At 38.8% G+C, this 18,043-nt stretch overlaps 1 protein-coding gene across 2 annotated transcripts in view; it reads left to right on the forward strand.

Moving 5' to 3' along the window:
* The window catches only part of CALCRL (calcitonin receptor like receptor), a 62,856-nt gene that overhangs the window by 23,753 nt on the left and 21,060 nt on the right, over nt 1–18,043 (forward strand). For both annotated transcript variants that reach the window (XM_038142237.1, XM_038142236.1), the window contains exons 2-6: nt 9,289–9,388; nt 10,410–10,554; nt 12,029–12,139; nt 13,053–13,165; nt 15,269–15,360. In XM_038142237.1, coding sequence (XP_037998165.1) covers nt 9,338–9,388; nt 10,410–10,554; nt 12,029–12,139; nt 13,053–13,165; nt 15,269–15,360 — 512 coding nt within the window. In that variant the 5' untranslated portion in view covers nt 9,289–9,337. The remainder of the gene's footprint in view (nt 1–9,288; nt 9,389–10,409; nt 10,555–12,028; nt 12,140–13,052; nt 13,166–15,268; nt 15,361–18,043) is intronic.

Raw genomic sequence — 18,043 nt, forward strand, 5'->3', positions numbered from 1 at the left:
TATATACAGTTTCAGGTGGAAGAAATTTTGCCTAAGTGGTATTTCAGAAAAGATACAGAAATGTATTATTTCAGTTAGTGCTAAAGATTTCTACTTAGATACTCAGACTAAAATACTGAGCTCAGGTAAAAAAGAAATCACTCTTTTAAAAGTAAGTGCACATTGACAATGATAGTTCATATAGGTCAATATTCAAATATGTTCTAGGTGGTTGAAAATGGCATTGCCTGTCCAAACAGTCAGAAGTGCCCTTTGGGAAATGGTATGTAGCAAAACAAGCAGAGACTGAAGTTTGTTTATACTGGTGCCGGTTATTTTTTGCCCTCTGTGTCCAGATCAGAATGAGGAATACTGATAGGGGTTACTGCAGCCGCTGGGTAGCACTTTGCGTCTATTCCAAGGATCTCATATTGTTAAGCTGGTTAGTTCATGGCCCTGATCCTGTAATTGACTTCTAAACTGGTAACATCTCCAGCAAGGTGTTTCTTTCTCCCAGAGGCTTTGGCCCGTGTCAGAGTTTTGCTTATGCTTATATTCCTGTGAGTGTGGCAGGGTGTGGATGGAGCTGAAGTGAATTCCCATTTAGAAGACTTAGAAACAACCATGGGTGACACTTTCCTCAGTTTGGCAAAGTTAATGTTAACTGAGACTGACAGAAAATAATGTTAATGAAAAATACCATTTGCTTTAGCAGTATCTTGGTACATATCATCTGAAGGAAATGTGGGCAGAGGATGGGAATACCTTCTATCACTGCCTCCTTTATGGCTGCTTTAAGATGACTTCTGCAGCTGGTCTGTGAGGAGAGAGAGGGCAATATCTCCCTGTATGTATGATAAAAAGGAAGGCTCTGGTTATGAATGCAAAGAGAAAAGCTTTGATGTTGTTGTGTTCTTAGTCTGCCCTTTGGGGGTGTGCATCCATGCTTTTCTTCCATTAGAGGTCATTCCCAAGCCTTTGCCCTCCTCTGTGTGGACCTCAACAGGTGCATGCACCAATATGCAGGTGAAGACTTGAAAAGGATACAGAAGGTCATTTCCTTCCATACTGTTGAGATTAACTACCTCTGGTTTAACTTTCTTGAGTCTCACAGACTCCTTTGCAGCCTGTGTGAGCCCAGCTTAAAACATTTGCAGTTAAAAGTGCCATTTTAGTGATGCAAAGACGTAGGAAAGATGAAGAATATCTGTATCTAAGGAAAGCAAGGGAGGCAAGCTGCACACCACTAGAATTTAAAAGGTTGGTTTTGGCTGCTGCTTGTTCTTGGCTTTCTAAAGGATGGATTAGTAGTTTTGATAATTTAGCACAGTATAACATGTATGGTCTAGTATTCAAAGGGTGAAGTATTCCAGAGCTTGCACTTTTGACTTCTGGCATGTGAAATTTTAAGTTTAAGAGGAAATGTTCTGAACTGTGGTGACTTAGGTTGACCTGGTAAAGGCTTTGAAGTAGCTGGTCCTTTATTTTGTTTTAAATAAGTACACCAAGCTTAATTTTTCTAAAGCTGCCTTAAATTTACCTGAAGTTTTTTGGACTAGTAAATGCATCAGAAGTACCTCATGAGAGAAAATGTTAATATTTGGCATGAACTTTCCATCTGAAATTTCATCCTTAGCCAGACTAAAATTATTGCCAGTGAAAGCTGCCTTGGGGCTATTTTAGTTCTCTGTCGTGTGTTTTGGGGTTTTGTTTGGTTGTTGTTTGGGTTGCTTTTTAAGTAAAAGAAAGAAATTCAACACAAAATCAGAAGACTATAGTGCTTCTGACATTTCCACGAAGAGTTTATTGCTACGCTTTGTTCATCAGTTCAAGTCATTGACCAAAGGTGAACCCAAAGTTGGGACACCGGTTCTGATGCATTGGCTGCACCAGCACTTTGTTTATCCTGGCAAAAGCAGTTCCCTTTCCTGGCCACCTGCTCCCTCCCCATCCTGCCCTGAGCTGCTGCTGTGCCACTGTCCACCTGAAAATTAACAATTGCGTTAAAAAATCGTATTTTGAAACTTTACTGCTTTATTTAGAACTGGATGAGAATATATTTGTGCATAAATATTCACACTTCTAAATTCAATGAATTCACATTTAGATTCTAAATGTGCATCCAAAGGAAACTGGTGTAAAACCTGTAAGTTTCATAGGATGTGCTCAGCTGCCAAACTGGGCTGGGGCCAATGAGGAAAAGCCTGAGTGGCAAACTGAAAAAAACAGAAGTCCTGGTACATTTTGCTTAACCCATTTTCCCACTGCCTTGTTCTGACCTTGAGAAAAGTCTTTGACCTGTGGCAACACTGTTCTTGTAAAATTAGCGTGTGTCAATGAAGAAATAACAAAAAACTTTTAAAACTCAGCCAGGTGAGAAAATGACTTCATGTTGTAAACATTTCACAAAGAAACCTTTGGATCTCTTTTGGGTCATTACTTGGTAAACAGCATCAAACAGGGTTATTCAGACAAAAAAAGCACTGCTTGAAAGGGGCACACAGAGCAGCAGTATGCTCTGCAGCTTTTAAACAGCAGTGGCTGGGAAAAAACCCCACTTGAGCATCTCAACCAGGGGTGTTACACAAGTCCTAAGGTCTATCTGATGAATTTATAAATTCATACTTTCTTTGCTTTAATTCAAAACAGAAATAATTTTCCTTGAATGTGGAAAAATTTTCTTTGGAGGACTATACTGTGTTTTTCACATGTATTATAGAATATCTGACGTTGAAAGGGACCGTGAGGCTCATTGAGTGCATCTCTCTACTCCTGCCAGGACTACCTAAAATTAAATCCTATGGCTAAGAGTATTATCTGCATATAAATGTACCTAGGTAACAATACTTACATACCTAGTAATCAGGTGGGAGCTCTCCAGCTTGTTAACAGCATGAAATCCATGGAAAAGAACTAATGAGCAATTCCCTTTTATTTAAAAGGGCATGTTAATTGGAACATCCATGCCACGTCACAGCAGTTGTTTTGGAAGGAGTAAAATTTCTGGGGAGTTTGCTTAGGTAATTTTCAGCCCATTTTTAAAATTACTATAACAGGAATATAATACAGTTTTTAAAAAATTTAAAAAATAAGTGCCAAAACTAAATCACCTTGATCCACCAGCTATTAGAATTTAATAACTCACTATACTACCATCACCTTCCTTTCTGTTAATAGCTGTATCTAGGATGTTTGGTAGTCGATTTTTACAGATAACTTCATTCAGCAGAGCAGCCTGCCTTTAAAGTTGCTTTGTGCTTGAGTGATTGCTCTGGAATTTCAGTGCTGTGGCTCCCAGAACTCTGAGCTGAACATGGTGAGTTATGCTTGGCAGCATATGTGGCTATGCTGATGGATTTTAGGCTGGGGTAGGGCTATGGGCTAAAAAGGGTTAAGCTTGTAAAATAAGGATAGCAATGTGCTTACACAATAGTAGCCAAATAGCACTCACTGGAAACTCTGGAGGCATTAAGAACTATAAACTGTTGGAAATCGCAGTTGCATCTCCTGACTGCAAAGCCCCAGTAGTCTCTTGGTAAAGATTTTATTTTGCCAAAATCTCTGTTACCTTCCTTTAACAACGGGTTCCTCAGGAGAGATAAATAATTTTACTGCAATATTTTTTAAATTCCTATGCTGCATTTCTTTGGCAGGGTTAGAGACTCTGCTGACTTGTAACTATGACCCTCAGTGAGTCCTTGCCATTCTTCCGCATGGCATTGCCCCCTCTGGACTCCTGGATTCATACGTCCTGAAGTCAGTAGGAAGTTCATCATACTGGACAAGGAGGGACACAGCCTTCATAATTTATAGGGATAGAATGGAAAGCACAAGGGCCAAGAGAAGACTTTTCAATGGTAAAATCAAGGAGGAAATACTCTTACCATTTTTATCAGTGGAAATCCTGTTTTAAAGAGCCAAAATTGATGGGATGGACAAAACCACAAAAAATCTGCTCTGCAGTCTGCTGTGTGAAGAGGAGTGATGTTGACCAAGGGCAGAAGTTGCAGAACATGCCAGGGGAAGAACCTTGTAGACATTCCCTCCTCCAAAATCTTATTTGGAGAGCTTTGTTGTGGTGGCACTTTTTGCTCAGTTTTTTGTTGTTTGTTTTTTTTGTTTTTTTTTTTTTTTTTTTTTTTTTTTTTTTGTTTTTTGTTTTTTTTTTTTTTTTTTGTTGGTTTTCTTTGTTTTGTTTTGTTTTTGTTGGGTTTTTTTTTTGATTTTAAGTGGACCTCCAGAATAACTTGCAATGTCATCCACACCTGTGAAGTGATCAAAAGAAGTGTCAGAAAATAGAGGAAAACTAGAACCCTAGAACCCCTCTGTTATAGGTTCTTGCAGCTTTAGGTGTTATTGGAACTGGCCACGAGTGTTGCCAATTACTGCTAGTAATTTCTGTTGGGTGCAGGTGACAAAACTTATCTGAATGGTTGCCAAAAGCTATTCATGGGAAGAAGCACCCAGGAGTAATTTAATCTGTGTAATCTCATATGCAGATGGTTCTGCAATCTCTGTGAGGATTCTGACATGCAGCCAGAGTGATGCAAAAAAACAAAAGCAAAAAGTGTGCTAATAAAGAGAATACAAGATGTGAAACATCCTAGTGAGCCAGTCCACATTTCCTGCTTGCACAGACCTGCACCATGAGACCAGCACAGCACATGGTCCAGGAATTAAACAGTGAGGACTTTCTCCTACTGAGCTGAACTGCCACCTGCACAAGGAAGGTGCTGTAGAATAACTCAGGGATAAATTGGGACATGCCACTGTGTTTCTCTATTTCTTTTACTCCTCAAGAAGACAGTAAATGCCATTGTGCCACAACTTCTTCCTAGGAGAAACTCCTGAAAAAAAAAGGTAGAGAGAGAAGTGAATGTTTGTGTTTTATGAGAGAGAATGCTGTATTTTATTTACCTTTACTTTCAAGCTCCATAATTATCAGGAGAATGGAGTAATTCCCACACATACAGCTGTGAGCAATTATGGGATACCATTCAGCAGTTTGTTCAAATCCTGGCAGAAGTGATTCCCCCAGAAGAAAGGCAGATTACCCAAATAGGAAGATTTCCAAACTGCCTTGCATTGTTCTCTAATGTAAGTGTGGAGATTTTGCAGTCCGTGTCCAGGACTCAGTGAATCTGGTGTGTGTTATTGCTTGGCTGGTGCTGCCCACTTGTGAAGCCCTTTTAGTCGGAGAAGTACTTCCCAGAAAGTTGATGTGAGTGAAGATACAAGTGGAGGCTCTATCTTTGATTCCATTTGAGGCTACTAGTTTTGTTGGTTTGGGGGGAGTTTTTTATTACCAGTGCAGTTTGAACAGAAATTCAAATTAGGGACACTGAAAAGTATTGAGCATTTTCCAGCTTGTTATTTTGGTGGGCTGAAACAACCAAACAGTGCCTGAGATTTTAAATACTTCAAGTTGTATGCCTCGCTCCAAAAATACCAGAAGTAGCAAAGTGTCAAGAAAATACCCATTCTGACCCCATTTTCAGATGAAGCTTATATATCTGTATGCAAACATGTTCAAGTCCAGTGTTACAAGGTTACAGCACACTGCAAGGTAAATAATTTACACTGCACAAGCTTTGTGGCTTTCCCTTTGTTGTCATTGGGAATGGTGGTTTTGTTGGCTTCTGGGCAAATTAAAGATTACCAATTGGTGAAAAATGTTCGGGCATTTATGGCTGGGCCTGCAGTGCCATAAGTAGGCTCTCTCTCTTGTGGAAGCTGCCTGTGTTTTTTGTTTTTTACAAAATGTGGTTTTCAAGTTCAAAAAATGATTTTTTTTTCTTTTTTAATGACTGCTTTTTTTAACCCTTTTTAACCCTGTATGGTTGAAAGGGGAAGTGTCTGGAGCTCAGCAAGGGTGCCACTTAGTCCTGGGAGGATGGGGAAAAGTTAAAAGTGGAAACAGCTGATGAGGCGGGATGGCTCTGTAGGGAAAGCAGGAGGAAGAGAAATGGGAACATCTGTTAAAGCTATACCAGTGACTATTTTGGCTAAGTCCAGCTTGCAGTTCCTTTTAATTCGTCCTTCTTCAGTAGGTGCTATCCATGACAAACACAATGCAGGCCTTGGGAGTATCATTACTGGCAACTCCTTTTTTGTTGTTGTTTTGCTTTGTTTAAGTTATCCCAGTCTTCACTAAATGCACAAACTTGCACCAAAAAGAAAAATGATATTTCAAAGATCTGGAAGATCTGATTTACTGTTACAATTCCCTATTCTTTTCTCTCTGATGTTGCCTTTATTGGGAAAACACTTCAGCCAGAGGACTGCCAGACTCAGTTTCAGTCAATGCCTGCCTTGTAAATCCCAGCCCTACTGGCTTTTGTGCAGATTCCCACTGTCACTGAGTGAATTCATTCCGGACACTCCGATTAATCTCAGTCCAGTACGGTTCATTTCTCTGCCCCATGATGGACCTGTCAGATTTACAATAGCAGAACAACTGGGGAAGCATCATTATTTAAGGAAACCTAAGAATGGTCTCTTTTCACTGTAATTTCTTGTGTGCCTAATACCTCCCAGCTTTGAGAGGGAAAGAACTTCCAGAGAAATAGCTTTGGTTTGTATCTCATCAGAGCAGATGATTAATAAAAGTAGCTTGACTTTCTTAGCAGCACTGGCTTGCTGCCTGAGTCAATGGACTGTATTGCTGTCCATCCCTAAGAAAGTTCTTAATTTTCCTTGGAAAGGTCCTGTCCAGACTAACTGGAATAAATGTTGAGTGAATGAATTCCTGTAGTGATGCAAGAAATGCTTTCCTGCAGTTCAAACAGGCCTGTGAATGACCTTCATCCTGCATTTTGTAATTAAGCCCATAAGTAGTGATGTTTAGAAAAGGGCAGTGGTTGGGGAATTTTTCTCTCTATATGTTAGCAACTGAGAGAAATGAGTGGAAAGCACAGAGTGCATTATAGGCTTGACTTAACATCTTATCTCCTGGGAAGAGTTAATAATTTAGCAGCAGATACTGGAGCAGTTGTTAGGAAATGTCTACAGAACTACTAGGTATGAAAAGGCTTGGACCATTAAAGGAACTGAGCTAAGGGATGACTTTTGATATTGTGAAACAGAAAATAAACTTGGACTCTGAATCAAAGCAGATAATTTCTGCCTTTGTTTATATGATGTTGTATTTTCTAGATAAATTAAAATAAGCAAGACTAAGTGAGAGCAATATCCAAACATGCATTTGAAATTTTTCATCCAACATTTGTTTTAGCGTAAGGATTTTTGGAACTATTGTAGAGAAAATTACATGAGGATCCACAGCCTCTGAACTCTCGTATGCATGTGTAGAAAAACATACACTAAATTATTGCTACTATTTTCTACTTGGTTCATCTCTTGGCTTGTCCTGTGTGCATCATTTGTGGGTTTTAACCCTGCACAGATGTGCTTTGTCATACTTGAGAGAGAAAATATTATTGAATTACTTTACAGTAAGTTATTAATTCCAATTTCCTTAGAAGGTCAGGGTTTTTTCCCCTAGGAAAACAGACACAGCTGTAAATTAATGAAACGTGATAAGTTGGAATTAATCACACTTTACCCCAGTTTTCATGCAGAATTGAGCTCATATTGCCCTTCTGTTAATTTAGATACATTTTAGTAATCTGCTTTTAGTCAAGCCTTAGTCACTGCGCAAAGATGTTTAAATTGTTCTTAGGGTAGCAGATCAAGGTATTTAAAGTTATCTGTCCACTTTAATTCTTATCATGTGGATTTTCCAGGCAATTAGTAGCTCAAACCAAGGATATATTTCATTTGTGCTAATTGGTCTTCCTCTAAGTGTTTGAAGATCCTTCAGATTTGAACTTCAGAGCCTCACCTGTGCAATTTGCAGCAGTGTTCCAGGATTGCATGCCACTGGTAAAAATAGAAGGAAGGTTATAGATAAACTTTAGTCTGGGTTAAACAGGAACAGCTGATTTTACAACACAGTTCTTGTCTTTGCACCAGGCTGTGCAATAAACAGCAGTGATTTCATATTTAGTAGTTAATATGTCCTGCAAGGAGCTTTTATGGTTTATTGTTATTTAATATGTCCTGCAAGAAGCTGTTTATTGTACTACAGTTGTATTGGGAGGACCCAGTCCCAGTGTAAAAGCAGAAAGGTTTGATGTTGAATGTTTGCTTTTTGTGACTGGGGCAGGGGTGAAATGAGCTTTTTGTACCATAATCTCTGCCTGACAGTGTACAGCCAATTGTTTGTCCCCATCCTCTCACAACACATCACTGCTGGAAAAGAAAACTTCCAGAGAGGAGAGCAGGTGTGATGTGAGGGGATGTGGCTTGGGCCAGGGTGCAGGTTTGTGTGTGGCACAGCCCCTGCTGTCCCTGGATTCTCTGGTAGTGGGCTCTCTGAGACTGCAATGAGATACTTGGATTTTTGAAATGTGGTGTTGTTGTAATAACTAAACTGACTATGCAGAGGTCTTTTGCCGTGATGCAATCAGAAGAAAAGGTATTATCTCAGTTCCAAGCTCAGCTTTGTGATCTTCTCAGGATACTTCAGGACACTGAAATATTAAAAGACAAAACTCCTTGATATTTCCCTTCTTTTTGGGGTAGCTGTCACAGCAGGGTTACACTGAATAGATGTTGTATGCGCTTCATAAATAATTGTGTAAATTTTATGCTTTGGGTGAATTTTTCACTTCAAGAATCAATTCCAAGAAGGGTCTGCAGTGTAAGGGGGTCATAGCTGGCTTGGGTATTTGTGTTTTCTTCCAATGATAGATAAAGAAACTACAGGTTCTGCAGATACAGAAACTATTTTACAGCTCACAATGAATTCTTGCATTGCTACCATCATCCTTGCAAAGCTGGAAGTTCAGGATGAAGTGGCTTCTCACTAGATCAGTTATTCCAGAAATGGCAAAAATCAGGAGTTGGGAAGAAAACGGGAAATAAATGTGTGTTTGAAAGTCTGAGTGTATTTAGGGAACCGACCTGCAGTTTGCTGTGGGCTCCCAAGGGCAGAGATGGCCCAGAGAGTGCAGTTTGTGTCTGGGGCTGTTTGCTGAGGGGTTGGTAGCAGGGTACAAACCCTCTGAAGATGTTGGTTGAGGCAGCAGAGCAGGAAAACCTTGCTGCTGCAGCTCAGTGCTGAGGAAGTGAGTGCCTTGTTTTGGTGCATCCCAGTGTATTTCACATGGCACCACTATGTATGAATAGAAGTGGAGAGCACCTCCATCAATTTGTTCTAGTTCAGAAATAAAATATTAATCTCTTTTATCAGTGTTGGCTTTCATTAATTCCTAAATTTCTTTCCTTTTTTTTTTTCCAATGCAGTTTGAGTTCATTCAGCTACAACGTAAGATTGACTGCACCAGATATAAAAATGACAAAAATCTGGATCACATTTTTGCTGCTCTTCTTATTGGTTACTATGGTGAGTCTTATGAATTTTTAAATCACTTCCAGTTTTAACAACCCTATAGAGAGTACCATAGAAATTATTAATATGGAAGCACAGCAAGAGCTAATCTTGTGTTCAGATGTAGCTTCTGCACAACAGGATCTTTATCTATCTTCTGTTATCTGTCAAATTCCTTTGGCAAAGGAACAGAAGTAGTTTTTACCTCTGCTGGATCCAGCATATTCTCTGCTGGCTCAGAACAGTAGCAGTGGACAAGTGACACAGAGGCAGTACCCTGCAGACCCCAAGAGGAGGAGGAGACAACAAACTGAGATTCAGAGAGATCCTCAGCAATTGTCATTTCATTCCTCGTACAGCAGTGGCACAGTATTTCAATCTGCAGCTTTGTTTTTTCTGTGAAGCTTAGTAGCTTCCCATAAAATATTTAATTACTATTAAAAATGCACTTAAAAGTTTCAGGTTCAGAAGATCAACTTCCCTAAGATTTTTTAATTTTTAATTTTAATAACTATCAAAGTGGATGTCTTGTCTTTTGAATATCATTCTCTATTCTGAGGGTTGACTACATGGTTCACCTGACTACAGAGAAACCAAATAGTTCTGGACAAGCTAAATGCTTCAGTGCATAAAATATATGGAAGGTCTTTTTTTTTTTTTTTTTTTTTTTGTAAAGGATCATTTTGGGTCTGACTGAAATGTCTTTTAGACTAAAATTTGATATATTTCACTGGGTTTTACTAAAGCTGTTCATCTGCTTCTGACTGTCTCAGTGCTTTCTATGCAAGTTACCATTCCTATTTACGAATCTTGCCAATTGTTTCTACCCTATGCTCATTCAGGAGATGTTCATCAAGATTCAGTAGTAAGAATTGCCAGAAAAACATAAAATCATATCGTCAGTAATAAGAATTGAAGATCAATCTCTTTCAGTAAAATAATATTTAAAGTACAATATTTGAAAATATTGATGTTGAAAAAGTTTATGTTGTAGCTTGTACTTGTGATTTGCTAAAAGAAGTGTTTTTCCTCTTAGTTTTTTGCCACTGCTTCTCCAGCTGAGGGACAACAGAACTCCACAATCGACATTGTCCAGCTGAGTGTTACCCGGAATAAAATCATGACAGCACAGTATGAATGCTACCAGAAGATTATGCAAGACCCTGTTCACAAGAAAGAAGGTAGAGATTGCTTTCTCATCAGGTTTTACTAACGCAAGTGGTCAACAGATATTATTGCAGTAATTCAGGCTCCTGTAATTATAGTATTTTCTTATCTTGCTAGCAATTATTTTTCAGGTTGTAACATTATTTTCCCAATTTTCTATAAACATTACTTTGGGATGCGTGAAGTAATATGTTATACTACTTGCTCATAGCACCACTTTGGATATAATGCAAAGTTTTTCTTTCTGATGAAATAAGAAATTGTTAATTTAAGTAGATATCTATATTAAAAAATCATGACTAATTAATCTTACTGCCTTATTTCATTTCATGCTCTTATTATATCTCTGTCTGCCTGGTCACATCTGCCTTTAAAAATTTTAAGTATTTTAATCCACACAGTTTCCCTGCTCTGAGGGCTGTGCTGGTGTCATTTCTGCTTTTCCTGATAAGTCACTCAGAGCTGACCCCAGCCACTCCACCTGTTGCTGTATTCACTTGGAAGCTTCTGGAAGTGCTGGGTGGCTTTTGAGGCAAGGAAAGGTGATTGTGTTCTTCTACAAAGAGATTTTTCTCTTCTGAAATGATTGTTTGGAGGAACTGAGTGCCTGGAGGTCAGGAATGGATACAGATATGGCAGTGTAAGCTCATGCCCACAGCTTAAGGGGGCCTCACAGCTTCAGAAGGACCTGCACAAATTGGGAAATCTTCAGATTAGGATGTTTGAGAGCTGCAGCCTTTGAGATAGGGACATTGATCAGCCTTTAAAAGAAAACTGAAGCGGGATAACAAAAACATCTTGAAATTTGTGGGGAGGCACACAGTCATTCTGTGTGCCTTTTGGGAAAGAAGCTGTTTGTAAAATGCCAGCTCATCCTCAAGGGAGGTTTATTTAGATGTTGAAATGCATGTGAGCAATGAGGCATTGGAACAGGCTCTTGAGGGACACTGGATTCCCTGTTCCTGGGGCACTCAGGGAAGTGTTTGTCCACAGTGGCTGCTGCGGGCTCAGCCCAGCCTGAGGCAGAGCAGCTGGGGCTGCCTCCCAGCCAGGCTTTCTCCTGGCTTCTGGGATTACCACTGTGTTTTCTATGAATGAGCAAACATATGTACAGGCTTGGTGTACATCCAAAATATAAATAAATTCAGTAAAGCTGTCTTCAAAAGCATGAGGCTCTTTGCTAAGGTACATTATTGAGTATGAATCGATTTAGGGGGTTTTGCCCACCATGTTGTAGATCTGTAGAGGTTTGCCAGTTGTAGATGTAGGCCATTTCAAGGTGAAGGAGAAAAGATTTTGCAATGTGTTCAAAGAAATGTATGTATAAGGAACTATCTCTGTTAAGGGAAGTTTTAATCAAACACTGCCAAATCTTTTCTCTTTTTTTTTTCCCCATTGCTGCAAACCTTACCCACTCCTACAACTTACCTTTGGAAGACCATTCTGAAGCAAGAGTTATTTTATTCCCATGTCTTTCTCTGTTTGCAGGTCCTTACTGCAACAGGACCTGGGATGGCTGGCTGTGCTGGAGTGACGTTGCTGCCGGAACCGTGTCGGTGCAGCGCTGTCCTGACTACTTTCAGGATTTCAACCCATCAGGTATGAGTGCATGGACTTCTACATCAACATATTTCTCACTGAAATGAGAGTTTGGGGGCTTGATGTCTCTTGTTTGCCTCACTCAAGTCATTAATGCTCCAGGATTTCAGAAACTCAAGATTCGTTATTTGCGTTTTCCTTTTATCTCATAGAAAACTGACAAGTTACTTATTTTCTTTTCTGAGCTGTGTCCCTGAGGGATTCTGTGATTAGGCAGTAGGAATTGAAGTTAGATCACACTTTTTTCCTCTTAGAGATGAGCTTTTGTGATAGACAAGAAGAACTATGACTTACTGCTTTACCTCAATTTAACAGTTGAAGTTGACAAAGAGTTTCTCCCACTTTGAATCATTTCCTGTTTCTGTGCGCTAAGCTTTGTGAGCATGTGGAAAATGTCATGGATTTCTTTGTATTTCCCCGGGTCTTTTCATGCCTCTATTTGATGATAGGAATCATTGTGTTTTCAGCAATTTTCCAGTTTGGTTCTTTGAGCAGTTTTTCTAGTTATGTTTTCCTGCCTGTCCAATACTAATTTATACTGGTAGGATGTTAGGCTTCAGTTTCCATCTTAGATATTAAGCAAGCCATTTAAATATTCTTGTCGCTTCATCTGGTAGTTCTCTAACAGTTAGTTCAATGCATTTTGATACTTAATGGATTGGAGAGGGAAAATCTATTTGTTTTCTTAAGGAGAATCACATCATTGGTTGCCCTTGCCAAGCAAAAGCAACGGCCTCAAGTTTCTCAGAATTCATAGTAACAAGCAAAGTCTCTCTAGTCATATTAATAAAGCTGTCATTTGTTTGCCAATCTTTATTAAACACTTGGCATCAGGAAAGACAATTTCAGAGCTGACTGTTGTGTGTTTCTTTCACTTTTCTTTTGTTTTTGATTCCATCAACTTTGATTGCAGAAAAAGTTACGAAGATCTGTGATCCAAATGGGAATTGGTTCAGACACCCAGAAAGCAACAGGACCTGGACAAACTACACCCAGTGCAATATCTATACACATGAAAAAGTGAAGGTAGGAGAGGGATGAGTGCATGGTACTCATGAAGTACATCAAGAAACTGCCCTGAGAATCTTTACAAGTTTCTATATATCAAAAGTAGGCTCTGTGCTTGTGTGTGTCTATGTATGGATGCTATGTTTATAGACTTCTGTTTATCTTGAACATGCTCATCCATTAAAAGATTTAGAAAAAAAAAAAAACCACAAAATCTCTGGATGACCTATTAGAGTTACTTTGTGATATGTGAGGATACAATGGGCAAAATTGCTTATTTTGCCCCGTTCACCAACTTTATGTCCACTAATATTCCTTATGCTTATGAAACATTCAGTCGTGGGAAGAAGCAGTAAATTGAAAGTGTAAATTCCCAAGAACCAGGAATACAATCCACAGACCAGGACAGGTTGTAAATTAATTTGAACCTCATGTTAAAGAGCTCTAGCAGACTGTGTCAAGAAATCTGACCTGTAATAATTTCTAACTACCTGCAGCACTGCTCTTGAATGCCTTAGGGTACTCACCTAAAAACCATATTGGGCAAAAGATGGTGACAGAGGATAAGGCACTTTATTATTGCTTTTTCTCAAATCATGAGACTCTGACTTTGCTAATGGCAGTTTAATTCTATGAGTAGAATTGCCATAATTCATTGATTCTCGCTAATATTGTGCTGGGAGTGAAGGACATTATTCAGAAAGGAGCAGATCTATGACAATCCCTCTTTATGAATAGTGAGGTAGCTCCCCTCAGGCTGTTTTGCCAGCATATTTCAACTCTGCCACAAATCTGAGCCATTGTATGGAACAACAGCTCCAAAGACAGCCTTGCTGCAGTTGTGTGTTGTTTTGCTCAGCAGCATTATCTCCTCACCGTGCCTGGAAGGTGGGTGGGACACTGTACAGTAACTGGGGCTGTCATTAATTCTCATTTTTACTGCCCTCAGCAGTGCTCCCTGCTGTACCACATGTTTGTGCCTGTTCCAAAGTGTGGGGCAATCTCTAAATCTTTAAAATGCACCTCTGCCTAGATTAACCACTGAGTGAGGGAGTGATACAGGATATGGACCTGTCCTAGAACAGCTGTTGTCATTCCTACATCTCAAATTTTAGCATTTTGGGGTAACACTCGATTTTTCTCACTTACAAATTGTTCACTTTCCAAATTTTAAAATAAGTTCCACTTATACCTATTGCATTCATGTTTTGTTTTGTTGTTTGGTTTTTTTTTTAAGGAAGACTTCTAATTAAAAAAAAAATTATAATTTGAAAATTTCTAGCACATATCAAGAGTTACCTTTGTGTCATCTTACAACCTACTTAAAGCTTTACCTGTAATCTTTTTATCATTTTTTTAAATCTCAAAAGTCAGTATCTATAGCCAGCTGCAATGACTCTGTTCTGACTTGGAATAATAAATTCAGGGGATACACAGAGTTTGCTGTAGGTGAGCATTTGTATGTGTGCTCTCTCTCTCTCTCTCTATGGAACCCAAATAGTCGTGCTTCATTGTGAGAGTGTGAGGTTCAACCTGAAAATGTTCATTTCCTTATGTGCCAAATGATAACCTTACATTTCATGCAGCAAGGGTTTTTTGCTAGACAGATTCCATGACTGAAAGTAAAGGTTTGCTACTTTCTGATAAATCTCATTAGTAAATTAGTATATCAGCGACAAGAATTAATGATAACATGAACATATTCCAAATATTAAATCACCAGTTCCTTTTTTTTTGCCTTTTGTATCTACCCAGATTTTCATAATTCCATAATTGGCAGTAGGCTTATTTAACATAACATAACATAATATTGAAACATAATTATGACTATTTAACATAATAGTCTTCACTATTTTTGAGTCATTGTCAATTTTTTTCATGCCCTTCCTGAAACGCTCAATAAAAACTGAATTTCCCCTACCATAATCATAGCTCACTTTGAAGGAAGTATCTTTAAATGCTGAGAAAAGACTTGTTCCATCATTACCTGAAACTGTTTTGTTTTGGTTTTTTTTCCTTATTAGTACTACAGTCCCTTTGACTGAAAGAAGAGATGTATAACTATGTGCTTTATCAGCAGTAGCTCTGTCTGAATCACTTGGCTTTGTTTTTGTGTTGCAGACTGCTCTGAACTTGTATTACTTGGCCATCATCGGACACGGACTTTCAATTGCATCACTTCTGATTTCTCTTGGCATTTTCTTTTATTTTAAGTAAGTATATTTAAAATCCTTCATCAAATCCCAGTGGTTGCCACAATCCTGGTTTCAGTGCTTTGGAACATCAGCCATCCAAATAAAACTTGATGGAGCAGGAAGGTGAAGAAAGCCAGTATATAGTATATAGGTTTGCCATTGGAATCTCTATTGTAACAAAAATGGAGGTTTCTTTGCTCAGAAATCTGAAATCAAAAACCTGCAACCCAAAACCTGTAGAATATATTAAAAATAGGAAATGGGAAAATGCTTGTTCATTTTGGGTTTGTGATGTCTGGATTTTTTTAGTGATAAATTACAGTATGATTCTGGGAATTGGACTCAATGATCCTTGTGGGTCTCTTCCAAGTCCGGATGTTCTATGATTCTGTGTTATGCCAAGCATCAACTGAATTAAAGAGCAAGTGGAAACCAAAATAGTGATGACATTTGATAGGTAAAGTAACATTCCAAAGTGGTACTCACAAAATACAACAACTGTAAGGGAAATAAGGCTGAGAGCTACAGTAGAAATGAAATAATAAGAATAATCTCATTTTTTGATTCACGGTATTGTGTATGACAGGCTTGTCATCTGCTGACTAACAATTATGTCACCTTCTTGAAAGGAACTTTGAACAGTGTGTCACCATTGTCCCAACAGCTCATAATACAATACACAAACCTTTTAAAATTAGTTTTATTACTTCATATTTGGTGAATTTTCTTTGCTTCCTTATGAAAGACTCCTTTTCTTTTCTTTTTCCTTTAAGAAGCTGCTGAGGCCTGGCAGAAAGGTGAACCCAGGAGTGTTGCCACATGGGCAGAGCTGAGAAAGACAAGTTGTTCCCTGTGCCAGCTGCTGCTGTGCCCAGAGCAGGCTGCCCTTGTCAGCCTGGTTTAATCATTTCATAAACACCTTCTCCTTGGCACTGCACATCTTCTCCTCGCACTCTCCTGCTCCTGCCCCTGCTGCCTCGCTCCAGCCTCCATTTCCTCCTGACATTTAAATAGAAATAGCAGGTACACTGCCAGTGGATGCTGCTCTTCTCATGCTGTGGGCTTTGATTAGGTGGAGGCAGCTGATAGCTGATTTATAAAAAAGTTCTTTTTTGTCTGTCTGAAAGCAGTGCTTCCACTTTAGCTGTGCATTACTTCCCCAGGCTTCCACAGCATTTCTGCCAATCCCCAACAAACAGGAGTGTTTCAACTTTGTAGCTTTTCCTTTGAAAATCCAGTATTCAAGATGACATTTCAGTTTTTTCTGATCTCGTTTCATGAGGAAAACCGGTGTATATATATAATTGGTTTTTGATCAATTTATCTTTGTATGATCTGTAAAAACAATGCTTTTCCTTTCCAAATTCCCTCTCCTTCCGCAAACTCAATGTGTGAAATGGCTCTGAGTCATTAAAAGAACTTTGATTTGGCATAAAAATGGACAGTACTGTTGCAATAAAGGTCATAAAGTTTAGCAGACTAAATATCTAATGGGACAGGAAAAATGCTTTAACACACGGGAAAAGAAAAGGATTTGGAGTAGGAGATGATTTTATAAGTTCACATGGAGTCAAGCATGATTTTTCTATACCATAATATGAAAACCAAAGTAATTTCATCTTTGCTCGTGGCACTTACTGCAAAAGCAGGTGATCTGCTGCACTGCCATCCTGTGTCATGTTTGTCTAACCATCCAGGGATTTTCTTCTCTGGGAGCAGGATCATCCTTCCTCAGAGACCACATGGAATGAATCCAGACCCACAAACCACATTTTCTAGACTGTGGTTATGTTGGGATATAAAAGGAAATTACAAAACTCAAAGGAAGCTGAAGAAAGTCCTCTGCAAGCTGTTCTCTTGGGATGTACAGTTCCTCTAAAATATTTTTAGTAGCAGAAGGGTATTTAAGGACCTAGATTAATACCAGGATGTATTATGTATCAGCTAAGGCTTGGATAATTATTCATAGCTTTAACAGGTGGACTTTTTTTTTTCCTATTGTGGGGGGTGTCTTTGAATTTGTCATTTCCAAAACATGTAGTCTGTAAGTCAACTGACAGTTTCCAGACAACATATGCAGGATTCCTGATCATTAGGATATCTTTAGACTTGACTAGAAATTTGGAACTTTTCCCCAAAGGAAATATCAGCTGTTTGGGATTTGAATTATTTTTTAGGACTAAAGTTTTTCTGCATTTTAAATTTTGTTTTTTCTTTAGAAAATTTTCTCCTTGGAAATACTTGTCCTGCTTGTGACTTGGGTTCCCCAAGTGCATTGGAGTTCTTGGTTTAACAGAATGGAATGGGTCATAAGCTTGGAACTCTGAATGTCTCTGAAAACTCATCTATGAGACATAAAAGTAACTTCTCGCAGTGTCTCTGCTTTCTCATTCTGTAACATGCTTGAGATCATGCACGTGTTGCAAATGTTAAAATAATTGTATGGTTTTCCTAAAAAATAGAGAATAAAATCAGCTTTAAAAAGCAGTGATTTAGGGTAAAGGGGAGCTGCAGTTTCAAAGATGCCCCCACCTCTCCTAAAAAATCAAAGCAGACAAAAAAAAAAACAAAAACAAAACAAACCCACCTGAAACAAAGGAGTTGTTGATCAAGTGTCACATCAAATCCCCTGACAGCATTCAGAGAGGAGAGCAGCAGTGTGTTAAAGAGAGAGTGGGTAAAGCACTGATTACTGGATTGT

This window comes from Motacilla alba, chromosome 7 (genome assembly GCF_015832195.1).
Source record: "Motacilla alba alba isolate MOTALB_02 chromosome 7, Motacilla_alba_V1.0_pri, whole genome shotgun sequence".
Taxonomy (NCBI): domain Eukaryota; kingdom Metazoa; phylum Chordata; class Aves; order Passeriformes; family Motacillidae; genus Motacilla; species Motacilla alba.